The sequence below is a fragment of the Nicotiana tabacum genome, chromosome 5 (genome assembly GCF_000715075.1).
Source record: "Nicotiana tabacum cultivar K326 chromosome 5, ASM71507v2, whole genome shotgun sequence".
In the NCBI taxonomy this organism is placed as follows: Eukaryota; Viridiplantae; Streptophyta; class Magnoliopsida; order Solanales; family Solanaceae; genus Nicotiana; species Nicotiana tabacum.
The window spans coordinates 46,323,310-46,348,481 of record NC_134084.1 but is presented as its reverse complement, the minus strand read 5'-3'; the positions used below and the strand labels follow the sequence as shown (position 1 = coordinate 46,348,481).

General features: G+C 36.0%; 2 protein-coding genes across 4 annotated transcripts; one reads left to right on the top strand and one right to left on the bottom strand.

Annotated features, from left to right (window-relative positions):
* Nucleotides 1–1,267: 1,267 nt before the first annotated feature.
* LOC107823852 (AUGMIN subunit 2-like) lies at nt 1,268–10,792 on the top strand. Of its 2 annotated transcripts, XM_075253521.1 has the most exons (7): nt 1,268–1,544; nt 1,651–1,776; nt 2,066–2,170; nt 4,448–4,492; nt 5,438–5,506; nt 9,371–9,484; nt 10,213–10,792. In XM_075253521.1, the coding sequence occupies exons 1-7, from the start codon at nt 1,416–1,418 to the stop codon at nt 10,552–10,554; spliced, it is 930 nt and encodes a 309-aa protein (XP_075109622.1). In that variant the 5' UTR covers nt 1,268–1,415; the 3' UTR covers nt 10,555–10,792. The 2 variants fall into 2 exon arrangements, with proteins under 2 accessions (XP_075109622.1, XP_016506040.1); XM_016650554.2 differs by lacking the exon at nt 4,448–4,492 and having other exon boundaries at nt 1,344–1,544.
* A 318-nt stretch (nt 10,793–11,110) lies between these two features.
* LOC107823853 (uncharacterized) lies at nt 11,111–18,444 on the bottom strand. 2 transcript variants are annotated; one of them, XM_016650556.2, is made up of 7 exons: nt 17,828–18,444; nt 16,077–16,176; nt 15,463–15,528; nt 12,714–12,828; nt 12,045–12,127; nt 11,825–11,906; nt 11,111–11,481 (listed from the first exon to the last, which is right to left on the bottom strand). In XM_016650556.2, the coding sequence occupies exons 1-6, from the start codon at nt 17,995–17,997 to the stop codon at nt 11,835–11,837; spliced, it is 606 nt and encodes a 201-aa protein (XP_016506042.1). In that variant the 5' UTR covers nt 17,998–18,444; the 3' UTR covers nt 11,111–11,481; nt 11,825–11,834. The 2 variants fall into 2 exon arrangements, with proteins under 2 accessions (XP_016506042.1, XP_016506041.1); XM_016650555.2 differs by having other exon boundaries at nt 11,845–11,906; nt 17,828–18,437.
* Nucleotides 18,445–25,172: the final 6,728 nt, after the last annotated feature.

Below are 25,172 nucleotides of genomic sequence, written 5' to 3'. Positions count from 1 at the left end.
GTGGATCAATGCTCCAGTCTAGGATATTATCCAGGAGTTTTAAGTTGTAAAATTTAGGGCCGAGGATACTATTTTGGAGTTTTGTAAAAGCAGAAAAGATCAAAAAGTTGGTATTTTTTCTTTTTAAAGTTGGGGATATCTGTGTTAAAATTTATCTTTGCATTAAAAATTTGCTATTTCTCAGTAAGTTTTCAATCTCTGGATGTCTAAATTAAATATAACTATTCATGATTTTTCCAAGAATAAAGCGAACCAATTTGAAATTCTATTGGGCTTTAGACAAGTTCGAAGAGGCGAGAAATCCAAGTAGAATAACAAACAGATTTTGGGGGGAAGGTCACGAATAACCATTATTTGAGATGCTATTTAAGTTTCTACCGGGGTTTATAAATTATTTAGCGCTAAATTAATCATACAAAAAAGTCAGCTCGCTCCTCTTCTTCTCTTTCTTGTTTTTTTTATGTCTTCTTCAACATTCCTCAATTTTTTTCACAACACATAAACCTTTTTGAAGTTTTTTGAACTGGAATGATGGACTTCATGACATAATATCTTAAAATTTTGAACTAAAAGACTAAACTTCAAGTTACTCATAATGTCCTGAAGTTTTGAACCAAAAAACTAAAATTCAGGACATTGTGTCCTAAATTTTGAACAGAAAATTAAATTTCAGCACTCAAAGAAGAAACAACATACGCCTATTTTTTAAAGCTTTTGATTAAATACTAAATAATTTGTAAATACAGGATAAGACTTAAGCAACAATCCAAAAAGTAGCTACCGAGTGACATTTCTACCAGATTTTAGATCAAGTATGCTGAAGCTCAGAAGACTTTTAGAAGGGACACTCTCACTTATTTAGGACCAAATAGGTCCAAACTTTTCAAAGGTTCTAGTATTATGGATTAGGACTGAGACAAACCCAAAAATAACAGGCTCTAGATGATTGTAAAAATTTGTACCGATATTAATAAATGTTTATAACCAAATATGAAATAAATAATATTTCGAATTCTATCTCGAGATTATAATCCTAATTTCGATAACAAACGATCCCTAAACATTATATATTAGAAGGCATGATACATTTAAAAGCTCAACTACTAACAATTGTTGAGTAACGGGAAATAGTTAATTTTCCCCTTTAATTAATTCCTATAGGCATTGGTGACTCAATACCTTAGAACTTAGATTATTGGCAAAAGGGATGTATCTACCATAAATTCCAAACACAAGGGGGCGGAAGTGCTGTTTTCCAAACGTAGTGGGATCTAAGTAATACTAACAACGAAGGAACTTTATTGCGGAAACGATCTGGCCGACCGGAACTTGGAAGTTTAAAAAATTTGAAGTTGGTACATATATAGTAGACGTTGTGTAGAGAGAGAGAGAGAGGAAAATCCAAATCCAATGCGATGATGGGAAGCGAGTCAAATCCTACATGGGTTGGAAGGAAACCAATGAGAAGACTTGGTGGAATGTCTGATGCTCTTTCTATTGCTTCTGAACTCGGTTTCTCTCTTCCGACTCCTCCCAATTCCCAGGTCCACACTTTTTTCTTTTTAATTGAGTCTTGTACTGCTGATTTTGTAGCAATATTCATATTTGAGATTTATTGATTGAAATTCAACAATATTCCCGTTGTTTTAGGAGGAGATCCAAAACTTATCCACCACCACTGGTGAAAATGGTGATGATTTGATAAGGGTCTTGAAGGAACTCACTGCTGTTCAAAGGAAAATTGCTGATTTACAAGTCGAACTTCAAGGTCGAAAGGTGACATTGTTCAGATTCTTAAGAATTTCATCCTTTTTAAATTATCCAACACGATGTTCTGCTAGTGAATGTGGTGTGAATTTATATCACTTCGACTTTTCACTTGACCCTAATATGCATATGTCCTATCCATTTCAGCTGGGCATGGTTACTTAATAGTACACAATAATTTGAAAATTTTCAAACTTACACACCTAAACTATTCGATACTGTTCTCTGTTTAGCTTTTGAAAAATTTACTCTTTTAGACGATTTCATGAACTAACATAGTAATGGGCTACAACTTTAGGAGGACAAAAATGTTGCTCATCTGACACATGTCAGTGAAATGGAAAAGAAGATTGAAACATTGCAAAGGATTACTACTATTTTGAAGGACGTTATTCAGAATAAGGTAATTGACTTAATCTGAGTTTTAACTTATATTTTCGGCATAGTTACATTTGGTGATATTCAAATATTTCTTCGTGATCTTCTCTGTCCACCTTTTGAAACTAAACAAAATTCCCTCTTGTCATGGGGAGGCATCAATCCTATTTGTGTCAAATGATTGATGTTCTTCCATTCGTCAATGCTTTTGTGTTTTCCAGAGGAGGGAGCATCACATGCAGCATGTGCACTTTCTGGACATAATTATTTAGGACCACCAGAATAAACACATTAAGACACATAGAAAAAAAAACTAAATGAATTCGAGATATGGATATGAATTTCGAGGAACTGGGGGACAAAGGCGGGGATAAAAAGCTCTTCCGATTGGCCAAGGCAAGAGAGAGGAAGGCTCGGGATCTGGACCAAGTGAGGTGCATCAGAGATGAGGACGGCAGAGTATTGATGGGAGAGGCACAAATTAAGAGGAGATGATAGACTTTCTTTCTTAGACTTATGAATGAAGATGGAGACAGGGATATAGTGCTAGGTGTTTTGGGGCATTCCGAGATTCATCGAGACTTTGGGTACTGTAGACGCATTAGGGTTGAGGAGGTCGTGGGGGCTATGCGTATGATGAGTAGGGGTAGAGCGACCGGACCAGACGAAATTCCGGTTGAATTTTGGAGGAGTGTGGGTAGAGCAGGTTTGGAGTGGCTGATTAGGATGTTCAGTATTATTTTAAAGACGAAGAGGATGCCAGATGAGTGGAGGTGGAGAACGATGGTACCGTTGTACAAGAACAAAGGCGATAGAATTGTAACAACTATAGGGGTATCAAGTTACTAAGTCATACCATGAAAGTTTGAGAGAGGGTGGTGGAAAAGAGGGTGAGGAGAACTGTGTCTGTATCTGATAACCAGTTCGGGTTCATGCCGGATCGTTCAACTACGGAGTCTATCCACCTTATTAGGAGGTTGGTGGAACATTACAGGGATAGGAAGGAGGATTTGCACATGGTGTTTATTGACCTGGAGAAAGCGTATGACAAGGTACCTAGGGAGGTTCTTTGGAGATGCCTAGAGGCGAAAGGCGTGCCGGTTGCTTACATTAGGGCGATTAAAGACATGTATGGGGGAGCTAAGATCGGGGTTAGGACGGTGGGAGGCGACTCGGAGCATTTTCCGGTTGTTATGGGGCTGCACCAAGGATCTGCACTTAGCCAGTTTTTATTTGCCCTGGTGATGGGCGCACTAACGCACCATATTCAAGGGGAGGTGCCCTGGCATATGTTATTCGTTGACGACATAGTTCTGATTGATGAGACGCGAGGCGGCGTAAATGAGAGGATGGAGGTTTGGAGACATGCCCTTGAGTCGAAGGGTTTCAAGTTTAGCAGAATTAAGACAGAATACCTAGAGTGCAAGTTCAGCGCCGGGTCGAGGGAAGTAGGCGTGGACGTGATGCTTGAATCATAGGTCATCCCCAAGAGAAGTAGTTTCAAGTACCTTGGGTCGGTTATACAGGGAGATGGGGAGATCGACGAAGATGTTGCACACCGTATAGGGGTGGGGTGGATGAAGTGGAGGTTAGCATCTGGAGTCCTATGTGACAAGAAGGTATCAGTGAGGCTCAAAGGTAAGTTCTATAGAGCGGTGTTTAGACCAGCCATGTTGTATGGGATAGAGTGTTGGCCGGTTAAGAACTCGCATATCCAGAGGATGAAAGTAGCAGAAATGAGGATGTTGAGGTGGATGTGCGGGCACACTAGGATGGATAAGATTAGGAATAAAGATATTCGATAGAAGGTGGACGTGGCCCCGATGGATGACAAGATGCGGGAAGTTAGGCTCAGATGGTTCGGGCACGTGCGGAGGAGAAATCCAAACAGCCCTGTAAGGAGATGTGAGCGGTTGGCTTTGACAAGTATAAGAAGAGGTAGAGAGCGGCCCAAGAAGTATTGGGAGAGGTGATCAGACAGGACATGGCGAGGCTTCAAATTTTTGAGGACATGGCCCTTGATAGGAAAGTGTGGAGGTCTAGCATTGGGGTTGTAGGATAGGAGGTAGCAGAGCTCTTTGCTACTCCGCACCGGGTAAGAGGCTAGTCAGACAGGGTTGTGTCCTAGAGTGCTAGTGGTTATTGTTGTGTCCACACTTCTCTTTCACTTTTCATAGTACCGAGCCTTTCTTACGTGCTACTGTTATTGTTTTTCATCTATTTTCTGGTACTTTTGATTCTGTTATTATTTTTATGCTTTCTGCTGTTGGTACTGATATATTGTCTTTTTCGTCTGCTTGAGCCGAGGGTCTATCGGAAACAGCCTCTCTACCCCTTGGGGTGTAAGGTTTGCGTACACTCTACCCTCCCCAGACCCCACTTGTGAGATTTTACTGGGTTGTTGTTGTATATGATTATTCAAGTGGTTGCTGATTTGTGTAGGTTTTGTTCACTGAATGATTAAAGATGTATTCATGCAAGGATAATATGGAATAAAGAACTTTGTTTCTGCAGTATCTAGTACAGACGGTGAAAAGGAAGAATGATGTTGGTCTCTATATGCGTGTGTGATGCATTTGCTGTTTTCTTCGAGTACAGCTGCATGGTCTTTTTGTTTGTGGACAGCTGTATTCATGAAAGTATTGTGGATGTGCTTCTTTGTGCACTCTTGTATTCTTGCATGCAGGAGTCAGTGGCAGTGAGAGGAAAAGAAAGAGGGAGCGGAGTCGTGCAATGTGTAGGAGTTATAGCTGAATGCTGCTTGTAATGTGAAAACCTTCAATATTTAATATGGCGAACATTTTATTGAAACGTTACTTATCAAAAATAAAAGAGGAACATTTTATTGAAATGCAGTGGAATAAAGTAAGGCCTGTCCTGAGATGAGACCAGAAAGTTTTATCAAGAATTCTTGCATTAGCTTGCAGTTGTTCTAGCAAAGAGCATTGACAACTTTTGAGGGGATGTGGATAGTTAAGAATAGTCTTTTATCTTTGATCGCTTTTTGGTGCACTCATATAGCCCCTACTTGTATAGAAGATTGGGCGTCTTTTGTAGAGAATCATGTTCTGATGTAAATTCTCTACTTTTTAGTATACTTCCTATATATGGGAGTTTTCTCCCTTTTGATTAATACAATTTACCTTATCAAAAAAAAAAATTTGGTCTTAGTGAAGCAAATATCATCCATAGCAGAATTACATAATTTAATTATTTTGTCATTGTGATTTCTTTCCTTATTTGTTTCATTTTGCTGTTGTGTTTTCATTAAAATCTTCTGTGGGTTTTGTAGGACCGCATAATAGCTCGCCTTCAACAACCATATTCGTTGGATTGCATTCCTGTTGAAGCTGAATATCAGGTTTGTTACTTGCCAACTGTAATCAGCTTTTCTTCCTGGAATACCCCTAGACCTCTAGAGATAGATGCTTGACCGAATATATAATGATTACTGAAGAGCTTATCATTATCGCAAATAACTTTTTTGTTGAAGATTGGGAAAAATCAACATTGTTTTGTGGAAGAACTTTTATAGATTACAATTTTATTAGATTCATTGTATTTGAATAGCATAATATTGTTGAATAGAATTCAACGTTTAAACTATGTCCCAAGGCTTCAAAACAAGCTCCAATCGTCTTCGGGATGGAGTGGAAGTTGTGTTCTCTCAAGGACAGACAAGCAAATACGGACTTGAACCAACAAAAGTCACAACGTAAACAAAGAAACAAAGCTTTAAGGCGATTAGCGCGGAAATAATGACGCAAAGCTCAAAAATTACCTAAACACAAGTAGGGACAATTTACTTGGTGTTAATTAGGTAGGAAAATTAAAAAAAATTGAAACGGAGTAGAAAATCCCAGATTCGAACCCAAAAACACTGTCAAAACCTGTAGTTTCTGGTGCAAGAAAACTGATGGTGCGATCGCTATCGCGGTCCTGGAGTCGCAATCGCGGCCCTTGCAGCCTGAAAAAACTTTGCAAATTTGAACCCAAGAACACTGTCAAAACATGTGGTTTCTGGTGCAAGAAAACTGATGGTGCAACCGCTATCACGGTCATGGAGTCTCAATCGCGGACCTTGCGCGCTGAAAAACGTTCGCGATCGCGATGCACAAGTGGATTTTTACATTCCGCGGAAGCAGCTTGAAGCTGGTGATCGCGGACCTTCAACTGGGTTCAGGTGCTCTTCAAGCCTTAACAAACTAGCTTCAGCTTTCTCCCAAAATTTGATTCAAATCTCAACCAAATCGAATCCAAACACTCTCCACTTCAGATACAATTCTAACAAGTATATAGAACAACTTTCAATCACACCCAATCGTTTTCAAACACTATTTTTCAGATTTTGATTTTCAAATTCAAGCTCAAAGTTCAACAATGTTCTTCAATTGAATTCCCAATTCTTGGATCTCATTTGATTGATTTGCAACAACAATTAATTCACATATTTTCTTCAAAAAAAATCTCAACAGTAATTAACAACCAAAACTCGAATTCATCCACAGAAATTCGAACTCAACCAAGCTCAAGAACTTTCTATTTGGGGTCATTTTTGGATTTTTTTTCTCTGATTTGATAATCAAAAACAATCAACAAGAAATTTCTAAACCTATCTCTGATACCAAGATTATCACAATCACAAACAAGAAAAAGGAATTGAAAATAACAAGGAATTAAAATGATAGAAGTTATATACAAAATTGAAAGGGAACTAGTAATAATTAGATTAATCAACACGTAATCACCCCAAGATACAATCTATTAGCACCTAAACTATTAGGAAACTCAATAGATTGGAGCTCTTTTTAATCCGAGAGCAAAGTCTCAAAGCAATTAAGAGATTCACTAACAAAGTACTCACTAAAGTAACCACTAATTACTCACTACATATTCACCAGAGAAGCCAGAATACCCATTATTATGTTCATCAAAAGCTAAAGAATGAAACTAGGTATTGGGCTAATTATACCAAGCTTATTTATTACATAGCTTGCCCAAAATAACCCTTCAAAAGGTTTAAAACGTCATTAGCTAAATGCTGAAAATGAGCCTCCTGGTGGCATCGCGATTGCCCTTCAAGGTCCTCGATCGTGATATTCAGTCGACTCAGGCTCTTCTACGATCACTAGCAGTCCCAATCCTTCTTCCTTATTGCTCCACGAGCTCCGCGACAGCAATATCAGCCTCCCAGCTCTCCTCCGTGATTGCGTAATGCCTCAGCTACAGTTCCTGCAACCTTCAAGTGCTGTCCAAGGGCTTCTTCTTCTTCTTCAACTCCAAGCACCAAGTTAGGTCCTTTCTTCCATTGTTGCTATGTGTAACATGTTGTGGACCTCTTTTCCAAAGGGTTTGTTGAAGCTTCCATCTTCAAGGTCATCATTCCAAACGCTTGTAGCTCCGTAGCTTGGCTATGAGTGAATGGTCGTGAGGGTGTGGCTATGGGCAATTGGTCACAGAGTGACCACTTAAGCCAATTGCCCAATCAAAGCACTTCCTTTTTTTTTCATAAGTGCATTATTCTTATCCCTTTGTGGTGCGCATTCTAGTGGCATTGCTCTTAGTTCTGATGGCCGTTCCATCTGACCATGCATGTCCCTGGTGTCTGTTCCCCCTTACCGTGCCTCTGGCGCACTAAAAAAAAGTAGAACAACAACAATAACTGATGACACACATACACATGCATATCTGTGGAGTAGGGGTGGGCATCGGTCGGTTCGGTTATGAATATATCGGTTTAACATATCGGTTATCGGTTTACAAATTTGATAAACCGATAACCGAACCGATAAGATATCGGTTATCGGTTATCGATCATTATCGGTTCGGTTATCGGTTTACCCGATAAGATAACTCAATCTAGAGTTAAGCAAAAAAGAGAAGACAATTCACTAAAGTCAAGCAAAAAGAAGAATTCACATATAGTATACTACCCATTTCTGCGTTCTGTCGAGTGGCCGCAATTGAAATAGTACTAATTCTTCAACAACACTTGTCCAAATACATTAATAGTAATACAAAGTAGTAGCAATTTCACCTTAAAAGTCCAAACATATAGTACTAACAATTCAAATTCAAGTTAACAAAACAGCAACTACTTAATCCTTATAGGCTTCACCAAATAAACTTGATGTTGTTTGTCAAATGCCTAACCTGAAAAAAAGAAACTATAGAGCAAAACCTTGATCTGTGCATGGGCAATACTAACACAGAAATAAAAAACACCTAGAAGGCAAGAAAATGTTGTCCTGTTGTCAAAGCTCAGTGTACTATACAGAAGAATAGTGTTCAAAAATATACCCGAAACGGACAAAGATTGTCGATTGAGAATTGATAAGTGTGAAGAGAAACTGGTAGTAGGTATAGGCTGCACAACGTGAGCTCACAAAATTAAGAAACAAAAATAAAAAAATAAAGAATCATTAACGGTCAAAAATACTAATATGAAGATGTATTTTGTTATAGAAATTAAAAGCCTAATGTATAAGACTAAAGACTTATGCTAGGAGTAACTAGTAAGGTCTATGAAGAATGAAGATGAAGCAACTGAAGAGTTCGGCTGAGAAAGAATAGGAGAGAATGAACTGAAGCCCTAGCATATGTATATACTTAAGGCTAAAGTCGTAGTTTTATTAGTTCTTATTAGGTTATCGGTTAACCAATTAATAAAATTGGCAAACCAAGGCCCGAACCGATAACCCAATAGTGAAAAAATTCTAAACCGTTATCGAACCGTTAACCCAATAACCCGATACCGATAACCCAATAAACAATTAATGGTTCGGGTTATCGGTTTTACCCGATATATGCCCAGCCCTACTGTGGAGCTCTTCAGAAGAGCTACTGCTTAGTCCTTGTCTTGTGGCCCTTTGAAACTTGAAACACCCAGTGTGAAAACTAAGATAAGAAAAAAGATGTTTTGCTAACATGAGGATAGTGGAATACAAAACTCACCCATTTATAGTTGTAGAATGCAATCTACATCTTATATTTAGTCGATGAGCGACTAACACTTCACTTTTAACACACCCTACTTTACAATATTTACCTTGTGAAACACTGACTCACAGTAGTTGCACTTTGACAGGCACGTCTCTAAGTATCCTTGAGAGCAAGAACTCAGATGCTTCTATATCAGTCTTTATCTTTTTCAACTGTTCATTTAATCATTCAGCCATTTAACAAGCCAATAGATATAGATGCCTAAAACTATTGAATTGTGCAGAAACAATTTTCAGAATTGCTGATGAGGGCTGCTAGTGATTATGGTGCTTTAACGGCCTCTGTAACAGATTTTCAATGGAGTCAGAATTTTAAAGAACCGCCAACAGTTTGGGGGGTATGCTCTTCCTTTCTCCTGCCAATTAACTCGTTCTTCGTATGTTGTAAATATAAAACTAATTTGTTATGATTGTTTTGAGTGTTGAAGCATCATTCATAATGCTGTACTAAAGTAATATGTTTTGTGTGGACGTTATTGTTTTATTTTGCATGTGGGGATTCCTGAATTAGTAAGGGTAAATGGAACCATCACATTAGCATATATCTCTCCTGGTGACAGTTGTCAGGTGCTTGATGGGCCAATTTTTTTTCCTATTTGTTTGATGCAAGAAAATGTTATTTTTCATTTTGTGGATGGGCTTGTCACTGTAGTTGCATACTCTTTGATTTGATGGGAAGAAAATTTTGAATCCCAATAAGATGGAAAAAATTAAATGAAGTGTGGTGTAGTTATAGGGTGCTATAACTGACAAATATGCACAGGGATGATGCAACTAGATGTTACAGCGTTTGAATCTGTACAGAAGCAGCACGTGTTTGTATGTGCGCTCAGGTAAGACTGATGCAAGAAGTTTTAACCACAATCCATGAAATCAGTAGTGCAGTGTTGCATTCTTGTTTTATTGTGTGACTGGTGAGTTGAACCCTCAAAGTGCACACGGGATACAAAATTATTCCTTTTCGAGACCCTGAATTAGCTTTATTCTGTGGAATGCTTGGATCTGTTGCATGAAGCATGCAGGAGAACTTCGTGAACCCTCAAGTTTGATGTTTTAATTAATGTAGGAAATGCTTCGTCCAATTCCTGTAGCTTTAGCTTCTAGCACTCGATTCTTTGAAGCCATGTCTGCGATGAGAGAGTCAATTGCAACACTGCATGCTTTTAGAGTTGGTCATTCTTCTTCCTTGTCTACAAAACCAAGCAACGAGCCTTCACAAAGAACACTTGGAGATACTGATTGTGTGACTCCTCCCCCATGGAGATCGGAGTCAAGCTTTGATGATTTAGCCGTTGGAAGCCTGAGAAGGCAAGAAAGTGAGCCACAAGAAGGTAGTGAAATCGCAAAAGGTGATGGTATGGGACACAGGAGATTGTCATGGCCTCCTTCAGTTAAGAACATCTCGTAATGGTATCACTACTTGGGCTGCTGTGTATTTGTTATCCCCCGTTCCCATGGATTTTTCATTTTGATCATCTTTGTATTCGTTTAGGTGATTGTATTTTTGGTGTCTGATGGGTGCTTTTTTCTTCTTATTCTTTTTCACCAGTTCCATGAATGCGAGGCGTAATATTTGTTTGGTTTTACTCTTGAACTGAAGCCATTTCAAACAGTGTTCAAACTGAAAAGATGTTTTTTCATAGAAATATTCATTCCCCAGTTAATCTTCGTTCAAATAACACGTAATTCTAGTCTATGTAAATAAGTATTATCTTTGGTTCCACTCCAGATGAAATGATTAGGTACAAAAAGTATCCAAATTTTCTTCTGTCCCGCCTAGCTACAATAAATGGTAATGTGTTATCAGTACCCTTATAAATTACCTTTTAAGTTAAATCCAGATTGTTGTTCAAATAGACAAGGTAGGCAAGAGAATGTGACAATAGGCAGACGCTTAGCTGACATTTACTTACCAAAGCATCTAATTGATGAGGTGGGCAAGAAAAAGAGTGAGAATAGGCAGACTCTTAACTTGATAATCACTCTAATGTAAACTCTATTTTATGAATGTACAATGTTTTCGAGCATGAGCTATGATTTCTACCGCTAAAGGTAGCAACAAAGCAAGTACAGTATGCTCAACAAATGTACTCGAGTCAGTCATCTCTTCGTTCTCTCTCCCTCTCCTTACGCGGTAGAGATGACAAAAGCAGGCACTTCATTGACAACCTTTTACCCTCTGTAAAATCTTATGATGAATAGCCGCGGATCATATGGTGAGTATCATCACCCAATTGCATGAGTTGAGGGGGGAAGGATAGAATTGGCAAGTTCTTCATCTAACTTAACTGGAAGTGGTGGCATTTGCTTCAGTATGTATGACGACTCATTCAACCTGCAAATTTGGTACATCTTAGGTTAACGGCTGCTTCCTTACTCAAGTTAGCAATATAATTGAACAGGCACAAGTAAATGAGGTATTGCAAAGAATATTTGCACTATCAGTGTAACCTGTTGTAGTATGTAACTCGCCTTAATATTTTCCAGTAGGCACAGAAAACAAATTAGGGGGCGAGAGGCAACAAATAATGTCTCATAAACGGGACAGTAGGCACATTCTGTGAGAATCAAAATGATCACAAGAATGAGGGTAATGGGGAGCAGTTAATAACCTAGTGGATGGACTTTACATACTGTAGAAGATAAAAAAAATAGAAGATGTAAAGGAACAGGCATACTCAAGAGACTTCAGACGTACTTTTGTAAAATCATGAAGATGTTATCTCGAGCCTGACTCAAAAGTCGAGCATTCTCGCGTATCTGCACGAAAGAAGTGGAGCATATAAGTGTAGAGTTATTGTCGTTTACAGAGGAGGCCTATTAGGGAGAGGCCCCAATATATCAGATATCATTTACAAGAAAAAAGTTGAAATTATATCAGATAAGCTGCATGCTTACTTGATGTGTTACAAGATTCGTCGAAATCTGTTCAAAGATCCGAGCATTCTGATGAATAAGCTGCGTGGTGACACTGACTGTCGCTGCAATGAATAAAAGATCTTGGAATTAGATGAGAAGAACATCATAAGATGCTTTAACTTTAGATATCAGGTGTTTGTCCCCAAAAGTTGTAGACCTCAACATCTTACATATGCTATATGATTCAGCCAAGTTCACGCTTCAAACAATGAGTTGCAATGTTATCCCAGTGAGAAGCTGTTGTTTGAATCTCAACTCTGAGGAGTTGAATTAATATCGACGTTATAATATATCGGACGAGAAAGTTAGTTATTCTAATCGTGAGTTGATCATTATAGTGCTAAACTCAGATATAGTTGGTATTCTTTACATTTCCAACAGATTGTGTGAGCTTTGCTACTCATATTTCGCTTAAAATCACAAGGGCCATCTCTCTGTTATGCGCTTTTCGCTTTTGAAAACACTCGGGATTTATTTATTTTTTAATATTGAGTTAACATTGACAAAGAACTTAAAATGTAAGAATGTAGTTTCATGTGTTTTATATGATGAACACCAACGAAACATAATTCAGATATCTAAATTTCATGCTAAAGAAAAAGAGCAATTTTAATCTACTAACTATTCTTGAGAAGAAGTGAAACTGACCATGATACGAGGTGAAACCGTCACTCTTATTTGAAACCACTCCTTGAGCATATGGAACATAACCAGGCTGGATTACTACAGGGGACGACGCTGCAGTAGGATCAGTCAATTTTTCCTGAGAAAAGAATGTAACACATTTCCTTGAGCCTCTGGAGGTATACATCAAAGTAAGCCAAACAGAAATGACCTAAAACACCAGTGATGAATTCCGATAGACAGACAACTTTCTAAAAGCATGCAAGAGTGAAAGTTTCCAAGATAAAAAATGATCTTCATAATTCTATAAAGTTTTGTTAAGCGACAATCGAGGTGCTAGTATTGCAGAGAAAGTTATTGAACTTTTCCACGGATCAAACTCTACAAATTTAGACTGACTAGGAAGGCATAATGTGCAGCTCTGAGGTAACAACTACTTTAGGTTGAGAGATCTATGACCATTCCTTGCCTTAGGCAATGTCTGACTATAATATTTAGGTTTCCAGATTCTATAAGCAGATGAATTTTTTAGTCATTTCTGTCTGATCTATGCTTGGATCTTACATCACATTCACAGAAATATATTTAGCAACTTAACATTATAAATAGTCCTCCTCTTCAATGGGGAAGAGAAAATGCTAGGTTCATATGATGCCATCATCTGAATAAAGCAAGTTCATTAAGGAGGACAAAATTTTTGAGGTAGCTACAAACAATGCAAGGTTCACTTTTGCAGGAAGCTCTGAGTCCTTCAAAATCATTGCACTCGTATTATCCAACTACAAAGTCAGGGGTAGGTTAATGATGTTAGCTAGGTTTAGGGGTGGCAAACGCGCGGGTCGGGTCGAAAACGGATAATGCAAAAACGGATAAATTTATCCGACCCAACCCATATTTAATACGGGTAGAAAATGAGTTAACGAGCGGATAATATGGATAACCATATTATCCATATCTTTTTGAATATGATTACTTTCGGGAGTCTCCCAAGCCTGAGGAACCCCCAATTTGAGTCTTTACAAATATCGAAGTTAAACCCATTATTTATCCATTGATTATGCATTTTCTAAGTGAATAATATTGTTCTTATCCATATTTGACCCATTTTTAAGAAGTTCATTATTCAACCCGTTTTCTAGTGGATAATATGGATGGATAACTGTTTTTTTTAATCATTTCGCCACCATTAGCTAGGTTGATAGGAGATACTATCTGATGTTTTATTGTTAACAAAGGTACACAAGATTGGTCTGTGAATAACCATTCTTTAGAGGATCATAAGAACCAGCTAATGCTGAAAGTCTTACAAACATTGGTCTGTTAAGAAAAGGCACCATGCGCTTAACTCAATCCCATAAGCAAGATCATGAGGTGAGAATTGCCCAAAATCATATAAGGAGACAACACCTCATTCCCAATCAATATGGGACATTCTAACACCCCTCCGTCCCCTCTCCAGATGCATGCCCAGGATTGGACATTTGGAATACGAACAATATAATATGGGGCTCCAACATAGGGTAACAAAGAATAAGGATAGGTATGGCTCTAATACAATGTTAAGAAAATTGATATGATGCGTAACTCAACCCAAAAAGAGTTCATGAGGTGATGATTATTCAAGACCATATAAGGAGACAATAGTCTGCTCCCTCAACCAACATGCGGCATTCTAACATATTCTTCATTACAGGTTTTAGAAAAACAAGGAAACAATGTAGAAGACGGTGAAAGAGAAGAAGATAATTGCACCACTTATGTTTTATTGCTTGGGGAGTTCTCTCGACGACTCTCATTAAACCAAGAGCTTACATGTTAGAAATCTTACTAGTTATGACATGTTTGCCAGTCAAGAAAATGTGTCCAACACATGTTGCACCCAGTTAGATTTACAACAGGTCAAGAAGCTACAACTGGAAGTTTAGGAGAAACAACAGATCACTGGAGATAAACATCTTGGAGTAACTTCTATGACTGGGAGATACATAAAGTAGCTCTTCAGAAATATCTCAAAAGCCAGATTAGTCTGAAAAGCAGAAAAGAATGAAAGCTTCTTTGTTGGATCATGCTATAATTTTCTGGTCATAACGGGAAGATACGGTCAGTGGCCTCGGAGAATCATGTGGAAGAACACTGTACCTTTAAAAGTGATGTGTTCATGTCTTAATCAATAGAAACTTCAAAAGAATGGAATTACAACCTTCAGAAGATATTATAAGCGTGAGAAACCCGGATCATTTGTTAAGGCTACCTATAAAGGGCTCCTCAAAATCAAAGAAAAATATCATAAGTTTCGCAAATTCAGCTGTTAATGAAACTCCTTTTACTGACAGTTACGCTGTTGTAGCAGGTTACCTACATTATTTCCCTAGTTGCTAATCCCACTTATTATAGACAATTATCTGTTGTTGTTTTTTAGGTGACCTTATATTGTACCTTTTACACTATCAGTATATAGAAGTTGAATTCTTTGCAAATTAGGAGCATGTTTACAAACTTATTTGCAGCGATATGGGGAATGCCGACCAACCTAAAGGAGGACAGAGGCAGGATCCAGAAGATAGAAAAGCGACTTAAAGTTCCATCTAATTCATACCACCATGCGTTACACAGACAGTTTGGAAGGAAATGAACTCAAGATGTTTAGAAGGGAATGCAGTACCACTTCATTGTTTAATACTAAAGATTTAAATTATTGTTTGTGTACATAAAGATGAGCTCAAAGAGAAAGGGAAATCAATATAAAAAACAAGAGATAAAAAGAAGTGGTTACCTTTCTATCTTTATTTTTCTTCAATAGATTTGCATCATCTTTCCTTCTCTTGCTGTTTTCTTTTTTCTACAGGGATACTAACACAGTCAGTACAACAACACTATAAAATTAGGAAAACTTGCTCCAAAGAAATTGAAAATTATACCTATACAATATGATAGCTACTATGTTAACTCAATTTCTTCTTAACCATATAATTACAACGATAAGGATTCTAAATGATGCAAAAAAAGAGTTTTAGAAAAGAAGGAATAGCAAATGAAATTCATAAGTATGAGAAGCAAACAGAACCAATATGAACATCAAAGACAAATGCATGGTAACAACAAAACTTGAGGAACAGATCTAATGCCTGCTAATATGCAGAAAACAATGAATGTTACCATGTTGTGGTTAAGAATTTCTATTAGTACTAGCTATGGCTTATCTGGGACTTAGGTGTACTTGATTGGTAGATGCATGCTTGTCTATATATTGTTTTCAAAGTAATAAATTCAGGCTTTATTTTTTTTTTTATAACTTTTTCTACTTATATTTTGTTTAAGTATCAAGTTCTGGGAGAGTTTTCCTGGGAGAGTTTTCAGCTACAAAATGCAGCAGCTAGGAGTACTTACCGTGGTCCATTTGCATCGTAATGCCACATCACGAACAGTCTTGTTCTTCAGCGAAATTGCAATTTTTGCATAACGGGATATGCTTGTCTCGGAGGCATATCTGCAGGTAATTTTTAGGAGTTATTTCCCAGATGCATTAGCTGTCCTATATATGGAGCTTCAGTAAATACAAATGAATTATAGACCCTTGAGAAAAGTAGCTTAAAGAGATAAACCTCTACACGAATCAACACGTTTGACAAGATAAACGAAGGAAGTAAAGAAACATCAGCCTAAAATTTATCCGTTATCCATTTTTTAAAAATAAAATAAAAAATTCATTTCTAATACTAGAAATTAGCAGAGTCTAAAACTAATCATATCATAAACCAAATAGCAATAGTTAGAAATGCTGATGACAGAACTATTCAAATTCTTTTCCTAACTTCAACACCTCTATTTCGTAAGTAAGAGAACTTATGTCCTTAATCTTTAGTGACACTCTCAAATGTTGTTCCTCATGTCATGTCTCACATTTCCTATCTCAGTAAGATAACTTTAGCGCGCGTTCCTAGCTTTAGCTGCCTTAAGGCTTGTCTTCCTTTCAGAACCTTGGTACTCTTAAGCTGGCTTTTTGTCTGAGGTTTTCGGACAAGGCTAGTACTGAAAAATATCAGAAATGCATTTCCATATTTCTGCATACCAATTGAACATTAATATCGAAAAAGCTGTGGCCCTTAAAATAAACATTATCAAAGTAGCTACTTAACTAACATTCAACAAGGGGTTGTTCGGCCAGGGGCACAGCTAGAGCTTCGGTAACGGGTTCGGCCGAACTTAGTAGCTTTAGTGCAAACCTAATACTTGTCTTAAAAAATCCATTGAATAGGTACAAATTCTTACTTTAGAACCTAGTGACCTAGAAAGGCTAGAATCCCAAACCCAGTAACTTCAAATCCTAGCTCCGCCTTTGTGTTTGGCAGTATAGTAGATTGTATAAAAGTACTTCACAGTTTTCATACCAGTACTTTCAGTTACTACTAAGAAATTTAAGGTGTTTTCAGGTACTTCTTTGAGACTATCACAGGAGAGACCAAGTGAACCAGAGAACACTAGTCATTAGACCATATATGCCTAAAGTCCTCAGTTCAATCAAACGAAAAGCGACAATAATGTCACAACTTTGTTAAATATACTGTTAAAGCATCTTCTCACATGGTTAACTAATTCTAACTGTTGAAAGAAGTAAAATAAGGAGCATATAAAGTAGAAACAAAAGAAAAAGGAAGGATATCCAATATCATAAAGGAATACTTGCCATAAGAAGGAAAGAGCTTACACCACCTTAATCAAACTACAACACTATAACAATAACAACAACAACAACCAAGTAGAATCCCACAAGTGAGGGGTCTGGGGAGGATAGTGTGTACGTAGACCTTACTCCTACCCTGACGGAGTAGAGAAGCTGTTTCCGATAGACCCTCAAACCACCTTAATCAAACGAAAAATAAAAAATCATATATTTGCACAACAGCAACTACGCTCGATGAATTCAACCCAGTAAGGATCGGCTAAATGAATCCTCACATACCGTATATTTGTACCTAGCAAATATAACATGCAAAAATTCATCATTGTACCAATCACAAAGCTTAGACAACTAAACCACAACAAGAAGCAAGTAATTTACAGGCCACCATAAAATAGCCAACCCCACAAAAAGTAATCAATTCAAAACATCAAATCAAGACTTTAAAAGATTCACTCACTTTACCAAACCTTCCTCCAAGATAGCTTGTTCTTCTGGAGTCCAATCCATTGAAACCTGATTTTGTTGAAAACTTGTAGGTGAAGAAGAATTATCTCTTCCCCCTATCGAATTATTCCCGCTACATGAATTTATCCCTTCTTTAATATTCATTCCAGATGAACTTGCCATATTTCACATGCCCAAAAAATAAAGTTTAAAACAGAGAGCTCTGTATTCTTGGGTATAAAACTATATTATATGCAAAAAAATGTGCCAAGAATGATTGTCTTGTTCTTTGGCCACAGCTTGGAAACTCAGAAAAAATCAAAATAAAGAAGTAAAAGAAAAGGCCAGTAAGGAGAGTTCAAGGTTTTGAAGATGGAGTTGAGATTCTTTATTAACAGATGCATGGGCATCAATAATCAAGTTGAAGAGTTGGAAGAAAGGTAAAGATTGAGAGAAAAAGGAGGGAATCTATCAAGGATCACACGTAGTTATGACAAAAAGGTTGGTTGCTACAACTGAAAAGAAAAAACAATACAACTGCCTATAATGTAATTTTAAGTTTGTTTTTATGTGAATTTAAAATTTATGCAAGAAAAGGAACGGGTTGTTATGGGAGGTACCTTTTTGTTTTTTTTAACATATGCTTATAAATAGATTTCTGGTAAAAATATATAGGTCGATACTGCTTGAAGAAATGATAGAGAGTAAATATCAATCTGAGACAGGGATATAACTTAAGAACCGTGGAAACAACATTTGGCCGAAATACACGATAATATTGCGTACGATAGACCCTTGTGGTCCGATCTTTCCCTGGACTTCGCGTATAGCCGGAGCTTAATGCAACTAACTACTCTTTTTTATTTTTATTTTTTTTTATTTTTTTTTAATATAACTGAAGAACCAAACGTAGTTGAACTTACGAGTTAAATTGTGATAATAATCGACTCTGCTTGTGTTAATTTTGTGTACGCGAGTGCTAATAATGGTGATTTGAAACTACAAATCTCATGACCTTTTTCTTTGTCAAGCATGTAAAAATTCTTTTTATAATAGATGATGGTGAGATTTGAACTAAGAATTTTTTTCATATCATATTGAATTATATGATTACTTTGTTTAAAAACTTTATACTATTAAAGAAGAATATATCTAATTATTTATATTCTGTATTCTATAACATGCGTGGGGGTTGGCATTGTCAGTGTAGAGAAAAAAAAAGATTTCCCTAAAGGAAAGAAAGGAAGTGCGAGCTGACGCACTGACAGCTTCTCACTCACTTCCCTTTCTAAAAGGCATTTAAAGGCAAAGCTCCTTCTTTTGCCTTTAACTTTGGGAATGAAAGCTTTAGACAAAGAGAAACAAAAGAAAAGGAATTCTTGTTAAATAGGTAAAACGAATTTGTGCTTTACTCGTTGATTACTAAATGAAGCCATGGCTTGAGAATAAGAATTGTCTCGTCACTATAGAAAATAAGAAATTCTTCATTCTCTTTCGCATTACATTGATATTTTGCTTTTCTCTTTTTGGATTGTTATTTGAAAATAATTTATGCTTTCACGGAAAAAGAAGTTGTAATAGGGGGTCATACTTTTATTGGGGTGTATATAGACCGGGTTGGTTCGATTTTTATCAAAATCACACCAACTATATCGATTTGAATTTGTTTGTTTTTGTCGGATTTTTTTGTAACATGAATATTATTTCAATCATATTTTGTTAAATTTCTTATAAGTAAATATACATTTAGTAAAAATTGACAAACATATGATCTATTAACATATTCTTATGGGAGAATTTTCTTAGTAGCATATGATAGTTATTTTTTTAGTCGTCTGATAATAATTTTTCGTTGATGTACACTTTCAAGGTTAACTGATTTTAATAATTAAACATAAAAATCATATGATAACTATATAATGATATATTCTATTTAATTTTAAAATTTTGAAATATCTCTTCAAATTCAAAAAAGATATAAGAATTTAATAGATTTTGATATATGAATATGGAAGAACAAAGAGATTGACGCATTTCACTAACACTTGATAAGAAAGTGATCGTACATCCCATTATTTAAAGTTAATAAAAATCGAGCACTTTATATTTAACTAAATATTACATCCAATAAGAGAATCACAAATATTTTTAGATATTTAGAAAATTCTATGAAAAGTCTTAAATTTATATATAAAAATTATATATTTATATGTCGGTTTGGTTCGAATTTTTTTACTCAATACCATATCAAATAAAATATATTCATATTTTATGATCGCCTAAGAAAACGACACGTGGAACCGAAGACAGAAGATGGCCAAAACCGGAGGCAATGATCCCACTTGTTGTCACACCTCCCTTTTCCGCCCCGCGTCCGTGCAAAGGAGTTTTCTCCAATTAAAGGACAGTCGAAACGGGATTTGTTTGTTTGTTTCAGAGTCGCCACCTGGGAATTTTAAGGCGTCCCAAGTCACCGGTTTTAATCCCTGAATCGAGGAGAATATGACTCTGCCTATTTAACAGTCTGCGCACCAGAAATCCGGATAAGGAATTCTGTTAACCCGGGAGAAGGTGTTAGGCATTCCCGAGTTCCGTGGTTCTAGCACGGTCGCTCAACTGTTATATTCGGCTTGATTATTTTGATTTGTAAAATACATTTTTATTGCATGATTTTATTGTTACCGCTTCTATTTATATTTAAAGACCCTTCTTTGAATCGAATCACGCGTACGTATATTCGTGTTATAAATTATATATTTTTTTAAAAATGCGGAGTTGTGTCACGCGCACGTGTACACAATAATATAGATAATATTTTTATTATAATAATTATTTTCGAAATTATGCTTTAATAAAATCAAGAACATTCGCCCTTTTTGTATAATTAAGTAGTGAACCTCACATCTCGGGTTTTTATGAAATTAATAATGATATTCTCCGAGGAATCCATTTTATTAAATATTCGATCGAAGTTGCGCGAACGCATAATCCGAATTGCTTTTAGAAATATAATCAGGTTACGCGAACGTATCCCTAATCACAAAAATATTCTTGATAAGGTTCTCTACAAATTGTTATTATGTGTTGACCGCGAGCCTTGTTTTACACATATGAATCATATACCTCAAATTTTAAAGAATTAATGACGTGAAAAAGAAAACAGACAATACATATCTAAAACTAACATTTTTTCGTGGATACAACCTTTGGATGTCCATAAATCGAATCGTGTATAAAATTGGGAAAGAACTTAAAATGGTAAACAAATTAATAGTTTCCACAGAATCTTCATTGTTTCATTTAAGGCGAACTCTTCTTCTGTATATCTTTTACATAAAATGCCACAATTCGTTTATAAATCCTATGTCCTTCTCATGTATTTGTTTTAGTCCAAAGTTGCAATGGTTTGGTTAATGTTTGCAATGGAAGATAAGAGTCAAGTTGATAAGAAAGAGAACTATTATACAAATTGATTCAATAAAATTACATCACATGCAATATAGTTGTACGTTTGAACCATTCCTAATATTGTATCAACTCACCTTCCACATATGATTATATATATACTCATCATCATGCCATATATGAACATACAACTTATATTAATCTAAACAAAAATCAGATTTTTTACAAGATATACTAATAATGTAATTTATTGATACTTCCATTCTACTTTACATTTAGCTAACAATATTACGGGATGTAATTAATGGCCCATTTTATGCCATGTTCCCTACCTTGATATTTTAATCATGACTTCACTTAATGAAAATTCGGAAATAGATGATATTATTACAACACTTAAACGAATTTTAAGAGGTAACAATTATCTTATATTCATTACGCCAAACGTACTACTATATTAATCAACTGAAACAAAAACCAAATTTTTAACTAATGAACTTGAACGAATGGAAAACAGAATTATAATTCCCGAACTTCATTAATTTGTCATGTTGAAGCTTTTCGTGACATGAATTTACAAATATGTACCTGATATTGGAAGCAAAAGAAAATGAAGATGAGAATCAGCAGCAGTAATAACAGTACAACAACAACAACTGCCCAGCAACACTAACAACCCAGTACAGACCGGTGGAGTAGTAATCCCAAAAACAAAAGCTTTAAGCTTTAAATGCAACAACAACCATTAATACTAATTTCAAACAAAGAAAGAAAGCAGTAGATTTTTAGTTTTTATTTTTATTTTTGAAAGCTTAAATATTTTTCGGAATTTTTCTCTCTTCTATTCTCTGTCCGTTTTTTCTCTCTATCTGTGTGTGTATTTTTTCTCGTATCTCTTTCTATTTCTTTTCTGTTCTTTTCAGATTTGTTTCTCTCTCTATCTTGTCTTGTGTTCAAGACTTCATATATATAATCCCATCCCATAAATCTTTCCATTAATTAAAATCAATACTTTTTCTCTACCCAACCCATTATCTTTCCACTCATCCCCATTACATTAAATAAACATATCACACCACCCCATTATATTTTGTCCCCCATGCTTCATTTAAAATAATGCAAGATTCCCCCTTTAAATTAAATCTTGTCCCCCCTTTATATTAAATAACCATATCACAACCCACCCCATTTTATTTTGTCCCCCATGCTTCATATAAACAATTACAAAATGTACAATTCCTAAACTACCCCTCTGACCCTATTGCAAATTACTATTTTACCCCCGAAAGTACTATAAATTACTAAACTACCCATCAGCTATAACACATCAATTAATCAAACTTAACCAAAATATAGACAATATGATCAATTTCTAACAATGTTCAAACAACAATATGAACACGGATGAACATCATAACAACAATATCACATGAACACGATTTTAACAACATTTTAACAACAAATCACATGAACACAAATTGAACAACAAAGAACAACTAAAATTTGATTGAACAATATTTTAGCAACAAACCTATTTTCGGATTTAAACAACAACAACAAACAAGTATATTTAGATTTCTAACTTCAATCATATTGAACTTAAAATCAACTACTAACAACATTACAACAAACAATTCTTATATTAAACTTAAACAAGATTATGAGACAAATTCACGAAATAATCATAAATGATAAACAAGAAATCAAACTATACAAAATTCGGATTCAAGATCATCCAAACAAAGTATGAACATGAATGAATCTATTTTAAACAACAAACATGATGGATTTAAACGATTAAACCAACATATTTCTCTAACACAACTAAATTCTTTAAACAAATGACAAGATCGACGAAGAAACAATTATGAACTTAAACTTGAACTTAACAATATTAACAATTTCTAACAATACATAAACACATGAAACAAATTGAAGAAATAGCTAATTAAATTTCAATTTGAATCTAACAAACATCAAACTAACAAATATTCACTTAAACAATAATACAAACATGAAATGAATATGAAAACAACTAATTAAACTTCTATTTTGAAATCTGAAAATTAATTTAACAAACAACATGAACAAACTAGAAAATTATTTCAACGACGAACAAATCAAACAAGAATTAAATCACTTCTTTATTTTGGATCCGAAAAATACCAAACAAAATATGGACGATAAGTGAGATTCAAAACCAACTAACCGGAGATGAATCAACGATGAACTTGCATGAAAACAAATCTGTCTGGAAATGATTATCGCCCCAAAATCACTTGAATGCTCCCGGACGAACGATTGACTTTTATCACTTCGAAACTCAGATTGAAATCCAAGAAGATCAACAGAAATGGTGCGAAAATGTTGTCCAGAATTTCTGTTTGACGTTAATGATGCTGGAGCTGGGTGTATTGGAAGCAACCATGGCGGAAAGCTCATCGAAGGAGTGGAGACCATGGACGTCGAGCTCAAGCTTGAGCTCGACGAAGAAGATGAAGGCAGACGCGACACAGCAACAGCTGAAGATAGCAACGCGAGCAGCAGCAGTAGCACGGCACAGTAGTAGCGGGCATGACAACGATGGTCGTTTGGTGGTGGTTCGGGTGTTCGAGCTGGTTATGGCGACGGAATGTATGGACGTGAGGGATAGTTTGGACAACGCAGCAGCAGTTGCTGCTGCTTGACGTGGAATGAGGGATCATTTGGGCAAGATGGTGAGGAAGACGATGGCGGACAGCAGTGGTCGTCGGATTTAATGGAGGATCGCCGGAGAGGTTTTGGAGGGGTGACGATGGTTTAGGGTTTGGTTGGTTTGAAGGAGAAGAACGTGAGGCAGCAGGTACGGGCAGCCATGGGAGTTGGGTGGTTTTGAGGTTTTGAAGAGGAAGAAGATAGGGTGGCCATTGTTGGCTTTCTTGAAGCTTGAGGAAGAAGAAGAAGATAGAAGGGGGGGGGGGATGGCTTAGCTCTTTAGGGTTTTCTTCTTTTATTTTTTTTTTGTTTTGTTTTTGTTTTGTAAGATAGGGGTGTTGGGTTATGGACTGGGTCGACCCAGTTCGAAATGGACTGGGTCGTAGGGAAGATTGGGCCATTTTTTGAGCCTATGGCTTGAAGTTGAAGAAGAGGCCTAATTCCGACTTTCTTTATATTTTCGCTCCCTTTTCTTCTTTTATTTTTCTAAAACTAAATTATAAAAATACTTAAACTATTATTAAGAACTAAATTAAGTTATAAAAGCGCAAATTAACTCCCAATAACAATTAACGCACAATTAAGTATTAATTAAGCATAAAATTGTATATTTGGACATTAAATGCTAAAAATGCAAATGATGCCTATTTTTGTAATTTTTAATTTTTGTAAAACAAATTTAATTACTAACAATTGTAGAATTAAATCCTACATGCAAAATGCGACATATTTTTGTATTTTTTTATTAATTTAGCAAATAAACACGCACAGACAAATACAAATAATTATTCAAAATATCACAAAATTGCACACCAAAGAAAAATCATTTTATTTTTGGATTTTTTGGGAGTAATTCTCATATTGGGCAAAAATCACGTGCTTACACTGACTATTTGACTTTGTTGACTACTGAGCGTTAGCTTACTCTTGTAATTGTTGTATGTTTGAATGTTAAGTGCATGATCCGTTACAGAGAATATGGCATTCATTGCCCACCGTTACACATTCTTAAATGTCCTTCATAATTGTCATTAAAGAGGAGCTTAATCCTAGAACTTTGTTCTCTAGGTGTAACTATAAATAGTGAGCTCAATCATCATTGTAAATGGGCGATTTTTTTAACAAGCATACATTATATTCTATCAAAGGCTTAATAACATTTTATTTTCTTGCTTATTTGCATTGTTCTTATTGCTCCCGGTAGCTCTACACCCGGAACCGAGATATCTGTCGTTTATTTCAATTTTAAGGCTATGTAT